This window comes from Protobothrops mucrosquamatus, unplaced genomic scaffold (assembly GCF_001527695.2).
Source record: "Protobothrops mucrosquamatus isolate PMUCROS unplaced genomic scaffold, P.Mucros_1.0 scaffold6276, whole genome shotgun sequence".
In the NCBI taxonomy this organism is placed as follows: domain Eukaryota; kingdom Metazoa; phylum Chordata; class Lepidosauria; order Squamata; family Viperidae; genus Protobothrops; species Protobothrops mucrosquamatus.
This window is the reverse complement of record NW_015392105.1, coordinates 7,989-15,739: the sequence shown is the minus strand read 5'-3', so window position 1 is coordinate 15,739 and position 7,751 is coordinate 7,989. Positions and strand designations below refer to the sequence as shown.

The following is a 7,751-nucleotide window of genomic DNA, read 5'->3' as shown; positions in this document are numbered from 1 at the left end:
TGTAACTCAGAACCCTTTTCCTGTTAGTTAAAATGGGTGTTTCCGAATGGCGCAGGGGCGTCCGAGGCCTGCGCAGCCTCTGCTGCAACGTCCACGTAAATCCATTTGCGCCGGAGGAGAACCAGGTGAAACATGAGCCCTTAATCCTCTCTCTTTCAGCTACCTTTGGCCTCACCTCCGTCCCCACTAAGGTAAACATAACTTTGGACTCCAGGGAGTCTTCGACTCTTCCTGCCAATTCTTCTCTATGGGAGTATCAGGCCCTCCTGTAGATGTTCTGCACTGGAGGTCTGGTTACATGTAATTCAGACAAGGGCAGGTAATTCGCGGGCTGAGTCCACCTCTAGCTGTAAATCAAGGGTTTTTAAAACCACTTGAAATAAGCCACAGTGATCTGGCAGGCATGTTACGTTAAGCAAAAACAAAAAACAAAAGGGGGGGGGGAGATGCTTTTGTTTCCTAGATATCAAAGCCATTATCTAGAAGTCTCCCTGTTCATTTGTGGCTAAGGAAAGCAAGAACGTATATATTTTAAAATGTAACTTCTTCCCATTTTATATACTCCAAGTTGTGGGCGCACGCTGCACTGATAGCCCCTAGGGCAGGGGTAGGCAACCTTGGCTCTTTTGTGACTCGTGGACTTCAACTCCCAGAATTCCTGAGCCAGCACAAAAGAGCCAAGGTTGCCTACCCCTGCCCTAGGCGGTGAAGCACAGGGCGGCCCCAGAGGGCTTCTTTTGTGAGACTTACTTGGGTGTGTTTGGGGCCCCAACGGCACAAGCCTCGGCTTTTGTGGTGGCAGGGCAACGCTTTGCCCGTTCCTGAAGGGTATGGGCAGCCGTAGCATAAAGTCTCCGGAGAATTTGGGGGAACTGAGAAGTTTTTAAAAAAAAACTTCAAGACCGGCTTATAAATGAGATCGTGCAATTCCCGAGCTATTTCAGCAACATTTTTCGAAGTTGGAAAAAAATTATAATTTGAGCCAAAGTCTGAAACGATCAGAAGAAACAAAGGAGACCAGTAGTCAAGGCTGGAGTTAAAACCTCTTCTTATATACTCTCCTGCGAGGCCCTATCCAGCCTCTGCCCTGGACACAAAAAGGGTGTGTAAAAAGGTGATCCTACCAGCATTTCACAGTACTCTGAGTAGCGGGCGGCTCCAGCGGACCGGGTCCCTCCCAAAGGCTATAAAGCAGGTGTTTCCCACAATGATTTAGGCCTCTTTCTGATTTACCTTGATGTGTACCTTGGCTCTTTTCAGCAGGCTGAGGGTGGTGTGCCTCGTGCTCTCGGCTCCTAAAGGGACCAGCTGTTTTAACTCTTCTAAATAGAGCCGTAGTTTCGCTCGCCTGGAACGATCGAAAGTTAGAAATTTGCTTTAGTGTCATTAGCATTCAAAATCTGCCCTACTTTCCACACTATGTTAATTGCAAATAAGTTATATTTCGCCAGCATTTATGCCTCACAGCTACTACGCGCAAGAGATCTCCTCCAATATCCGAGGTGACGCATCAGAGGCTGACTGGGCACTAAAGGGGCCCTGAACACACCTTGCGTGTTCAAGTCACCAAATATGTTAAAACTATAAGCCCAGAGTAAGATCCACACAACACAGTGTATCAATCCAAGCACACCACACTGTTACAGTGTGGTATCAGGATACGGTCTGTCGACACTGAAGGCCAAGCCGACAATCAAAGACACCCCTGGGCCAAGCACGATTCCTGGTGATGGGATCCCTGCAGTTTTCTTGGAAGCGATCCGCTATTTCTTTCTTCCAACAGGCTCTTAAAGCACCCAAATGAACGACATCCTAAGCAATATCAAGAAACTCATTCCATAATTTTAATTACTGATACACAAAGTTCCTCCTTTTATTTCTGTTTTTCTAACTTTTAGCAATATTCTCTTTGAGGCACAGAAAATAAAAATAACGGGATCTCCAACCTTTCCTCCAAACTAGGCATCCTATTAGATCTCTTACTTGCTTCCCTCCATCTCCAGTCAAAATCTGGTCTTTGGATAGTTTTGGCTCAGCTGTTCCACAGCTTTCCAGGATCTACAAAGGACAGCTGAGGTGTGCCACAGTGAACTGAAATGTGGGCACTATTCTATCATAAACGTTGTATTAATTCATTTAGTGTTCAGCCTTTTCCTAATGGGAATTTTCTTTCCTCACTGACTGAATCAGTATTTTCACTGAGCTATGATTTTTTTTGGGCACAGTGCTCTTTTCATTCACCAAAGCCCAAAGAGTTCCGTTTGGAGGGAGGAGAAACAATTTGCCATTTAGAACAACGCAAAATAATGCAGGAATCCATCAGCATGTTTATTTTCTCACTTGCAACAAAAGATGGAGCATGCAAACAAAGAGTTTATTGGTAAAAAATAAAAAAACCCCTATTGGCTGGAAACAGAAAAGCTGAGATACGGTCCCCATCTTCCCAGCAGTCTCCTAAAAAGTTATTACTTGGGCTCCTCAAATCTTCCACTGGCTCTGCTTGGGAACAGGGGTGCCTTCCTGGCTACATTCAAATGTGCTCATCAGAGCTTTTAAAAGCCCGAGACCAAGTTATTGGGAAAACCAGAAAAAGCCATTCCTTCCATGTAAGTCTGCCTGCCCTTTCAACTCAGTTAATGTTAAAGCGAAATGAAGCACCTAACTGAAGTATGTTTTTTCTCCAGTGCAAATATATTTGTCTGATTTAAAAACAGTCAGTAATAGGATCCTGAAACCTGGTTTTTACATTCACCAGTACATCCTGGAGCCTTGGGGTGAACTGATGTAACAATTCTCATGTGATAAAAGTCCTTGGGTATAAGGCCAGAGACTAGTCTGGTTAGTTTCCAGTGATGCAGAAAACAGCAGGTGCCCATCTAGGCCCAGTGGTCATTAAGAGAGTCCGTCCCTGTGTATGAAGCGAGGGTGGGACCCAATGACTCTGAAGTGTGTATCCACGGAAGGGATGGCTGCTTCCCGGATCTTCCCTCGGCTATTTCTCCCTTTCCCACCTTCCTTCCCAGTCCAGGTCTCCAGGGCCTGAAGCCGTGCAGGGCTGGGCTTCAGATCTGATTCCAAATAGCTATCTATTTTCCCAGGACTGGGAGGGGGGAGGCGGGGGCGCTGTCCTCTCTCTGGAGCTACCCTGCATCCCTGGAAAGTTGCAAGCCCGTGTTACATTCACACCTGGTATGAGCACCAGAGCACCAGGGCGGAATGCAATTCCCAGGGATGCAGTCCCAATTCAAAGAAATGGGAGTGAGCTGGAGGGAGAGGAAACGGGCCTTCTCCTCTCCCCTTACCAGCATTTCTTTTAAATACGTATAACACGGAGATTTACGCTAAGCAGATACACGCTGTGGGGTCTGCTTCTTCACCAGGTGAATCCCAAAGACAAAATTTAAACGTGGGACCGGAAATTAGAACAGTTCTTTCAGATTTGTAATATACATATTACTCAATAACTTCATTAGCTAATTATGCCTCTTCTAATTAAGAGTAAGTGATGAAATTTGTAACTGCTAATCTGCCTAAAGGAAAGGATCAAGGATTACTTCAACCTTTTCCCTCAAGCATCTTCTAAGAAGAAAAAAGAGGCCTTTTAAAATTTCTGCGTGGGCAAAAAACAGTCAATACTTGAAAACGGAGCCATGCAAGGGGTGTTTGGAAAACAGAGTTTAATCCATGTTCTCAGCCTCTGGAAACTGACATTCTGCAATATCTTATTTATTTGTTTAATTAATACACATTGCCACCCGCTTGCCAAATGACGCTGGGCAGCTAACGAGCACTACAAATGTTCCAAAACAAGGAAAATGACAAAACAAAAATAATAATAATAAATTTTAATAGAGGATCCAATCTGGGTCATTCACTGCCACGAGATGTTTTGTCTTCCGAGCTTTTGGACTGGTGCCAAAGCCCCCATCCCCAGGGGGAAGTTCTCCCTGGCAGTGTGGGGGCTTTGGGCTATTGTGTGTGTGGCATTTATAAGGTGCCTGTTGTGTGTGTGGCTCTTTAGATGTTGATTGGGGTGTTGATGGCTGGCTATTAGGTCATTGGCACTAGTCTCCTAAGTTACTTGATAAGCTGGTGGTAAATCTGCACTCCTCCATTTTAATATAGTTTAGCGTATATTCATTAAAACTAACATCTTTTTGTGGCATGGCCTGAGAGCTGAATCTATAGCATCTTATTCAGCTCATTATTTTTGCCAAAATAAGTTTTCCTTTTTTAATAAATTCTCCAAGTCTTTAGCAGCAGCTAGCCAAAATTTCAGCTTTTTATTGATCTTTTTATCTATGTGAAAACTATATTTATACAATGCGATCAACAAAAGATGGTAAGTAACACATGAATAAACGACATAAAAAGGGCAGCCATGTGGAAACCCCCCTTTTTGCTAATTAGGGCCTGCAGGTTCTTCAAGGGAGGCATTTGGGCAGAAAAGGCAGATCTTTCCCCAGATTTACAAGGCTGCTGCTTTGTAAATCTGTTCCAGGCTGTCTCTACACATTCAGGTGCCCAGGCAGCAGAAAGCACTCTGCAAAGCAGCCACGAAAAGGCCCCCCAAATAAATGCTATATTCATTCGCAGAGAGTGTTTCTTATGTCCACCTCTGCTTTCCACTCTTTCAAGGGGTTGTACTACACCAGTGATGGCGAACCTTTTAGAGACCAAGTGCCCAAACTGCCACCCAAAACCCACTTATGCATCGTCGGGGGCTGGGTGGGTGTGGCCCATTGGGTGGGTGTGGCCCATTGGGTGGGCATGGCTGCAGTAGTAACAGCAGACTGGGTGGGTCTAAAAAGTTCAATCAATCAATTCCAACTTTGCAAGATCTTTTTTTTCCCCGCGAGAAGTTGAAACTGACTGACTGAACCTTTTTTTTTGTGTGTGCACACAGCGGCGGAGGCCTAAAGCGAAAAGGTTTTATAAAACCCAGCTGAAGGCCTAGGACTGGGGCGACGGCGCGCGTGCCCACAGAGAGGGCTCTGAGTGCCGCCTCTGGCACCCGTGCCATAGGTTCGCCACCACTGTACTACACTGTTAATCTCGGCAGACCACCCAATTCTTCTTCAACTTTCTAGGGATGGGAAGTTGCTTTCGTTTTTCTCTTCTAGCTTAATGGTGGGCTTCTTTTAAAATTGCGTAAATTCATTTAATCCTATTTCCAGAAAAGTCATGTGTCCATAAGCAGTTACAATTCCTTAAAATGAAATCAGAATTTATTAAATGTAATTTTATTTGGAACCGAAATATAAATCACAGAGTTGTTTTAAAACAAATTCCTAAAAGCTTCCAAATTTGCTGCAAACTCCTGATGAAATATGTACATATAAAATTACCCACCTATAAATGGTATGCATAAATATGCAAATGAGTAAAATTTGCATAAATTTAACTCAGATTTCCATTAAAAAGATTCGTTTTATTCTATCAATATGCAAATGAGTAATTATCAATCAATACCACGTCTGAATTGCCATCTGTGTATATTAATACCTCTATCAATTCTGTTATTACTTACCTATGTTTTTCTAATTCATTATGTGAGGACCTATTAAAAACAGAAAATGTGATACTTTAGAATATTATGTATTAACTCGGAGTACTTTAGAATATTGTGTATTAACTCGAATAGAAACATTTGTTTTAAAAGTTCCTAATAGGAACTATTTTTAAAGAATTTAGGCACTTATCTCAGTACACAAAGAACACCATTTCTTTGTTTTTCTCAGGTTTAACACAGTTTTAAGATCAACTCTGAATCAGATTAAATTTCTGTAATATCTCAAACTGAAATTTGATTGTTGGGATGTAATAGAAAACTCAAGTCACAGGACTAACTGAAGATTAAATGAACTTGGACCATGGCAGAAAACAATTACCTTAATAGATATGTTTTTCCTCCTCCTGACTAAAGAACTTAAGCTAAATGTAGAAGCAAGTTCAGCAAACAGCAAACCTTTTAGGACACTATCACGGTATCCTGAGGAAGGAAGCCATCTCACGGGCCCTTCAGAATAAACTGACATTACCTCATCCTTGCCTTTGGGAATCTACGTGAGAAAAAGTATTCCCATGAATAAAAGTGTAATTACCACCGGGCCAACAGTATCACGGCAAAAATACCGCACATGTTCAACCCTGGCCCAGTGCCCTCCGGCAGGGAATAGCCGTGATTTCATAGGCCAGCACCAAATAACAGACTGAGCTGAAGGCAAAGAAGCCACTGTACATGAAAGGCTGGTGGCTCAGTCACATGGCCAGAGAGGGGAAAAAATGCTCACTTTCTTATTTGGCAACCATTTCTTAGGATGAGATGGTACCAGATATGCAATGCTAGTAGTGGACTCAATTGGGGATGCCCAATACTGCCCTTTGCCCGCTATGCATCTCCCTGGGGAGGGACCAGTGGTGGGATTCAGCCTGGTTCGCACCCCTTCGGCAGAACCGGCGGCTCATTTTTTGTTGCCCAGCAGGCCCAGAACGGACTTCCGGAAGCGGCATCCACAGAGAGAACCGGTTGTTGACCTATTTGAATCCCACCAGTGGGAGGGACCTGCAACAGAACTCGCACAGCAGCTGGAGATAAAAATCTGGCTTCAGACACCACGAGATGTCTGGTTTTAACAGGCCATGTCGCTATTTTCAGAACAGAGACATCAAAACAGGACTGAGAACCGAGTCGGGGGTCACGAGATCCACTTTAGGGCACTCCTACGTTCAATTGGGTGCAGTCAGCAGGGGACACAGGGCCGGGCTGGGCCAGCTGTGGACCAGCTGGATCGGGCCAGGGTTCTAGGCCAGCAGGGTCCCAAGTGCCCTCTGCTCCCACGGAGCTGGCCGGGCACCGTGAGAGGGCCGCCAGCTTCTTCGGATGGGATCTGGGAGTGGTTCCCTCTGGCCGGTGGGGCTGGCCCCACTTCCCCTCTCCCCTCCGGGGCTGGAGTCCAGGCCTCGGCAGGGCCTCCTCCGGGCCCTGGAACTGGCCGGCAACAGGCACCCTTGGCTCCAAGAGGCTGTTCTCTTCCGCAAGGTGTTTTTAGAACAGGCCTGTTATTTAATTTGATTTTAGCACAGAAACTATTTATTTATTATTGTGGTTTTTAGTATCGCCTGTTCACCACCCTGAGTCCCGTAAGGGAGATAAGGCGGTATATAAATTTAATAAATAAAAATAAAAAATAAAAAAAGGGAAGCGCTCAGGTCCCCCTCCCTCCCTCCCTCCCTCCCCAGGCTCTGCCCCCAGACGGCCGCCTGTCCGAGCCTCGCAGGGCCCCCTGTCCCCAAAGGCCACCCCCCTGCCTCCCTCCGTCCCCTTGCCGGGAGGAGGGGGGGAGAAAGCGGGGCCTGGGCTCCAGGGCCAAACGGCCCCCGGGGGCGGCCAGGCGGGGGGGGCGCGCGGCTATTTCGGCCGGTCCCCTCCCTCCCCCCCCCCGGCCGGGCTGCTGGTGGGGGGCGGGGGAGGAGGAGGAGGAGGAGGAAGGCGAGCCGGGCCTTCGCGGGACGAGCTCGCCTCTTCCTCCGTTCCCGTCCCGGCCGGAGCAAGGCCGCCCAGGCAGGCAGGCAGGCAGGCGGGGGGAGAGGAGGAGCGGCCGGGGGCCACACCCGGGCCGGCCCCGCGCTCGCTTCCTTTCAGGGACGGACCTCCCCTCCCCGCAGGGCTCGGCCACGGAAGCGGCTCCTCCTCGGGCGAGCAGCGAGGGGGGGCCACGGAAGCCCGGCTGACTTTCGGGGGGGGGGAA

General features: G+C 46.9%; 1 protein-coding gene across 1 annotated transcript in view; it reads right to left on the bottom strand.

The window, feature by feature from the left end:
- Positions 1-7,751, bottom strand: part of LOC107300157 (max dimerization protein 4-like) — a 10,550-nt gene that overhangs the window by 2,365 nt on the left and 434 nt on the right. The window contains exons 3-4 of the mRNA XM_015829498.1: positions 5,531-5,560; positions 1,234-1,348 (exon numbers count right to left, since the gene is read on the bottom strand). Coding sequence (XP_015684984.1) covers positions 1,234-1,348; positions 5,531-5,560 — 145 coding nt within the window. The remainder of the gene's footprint in view (positions 1-1,233; positions 1,349-5,530; positions 5,561-7,751) is intronic.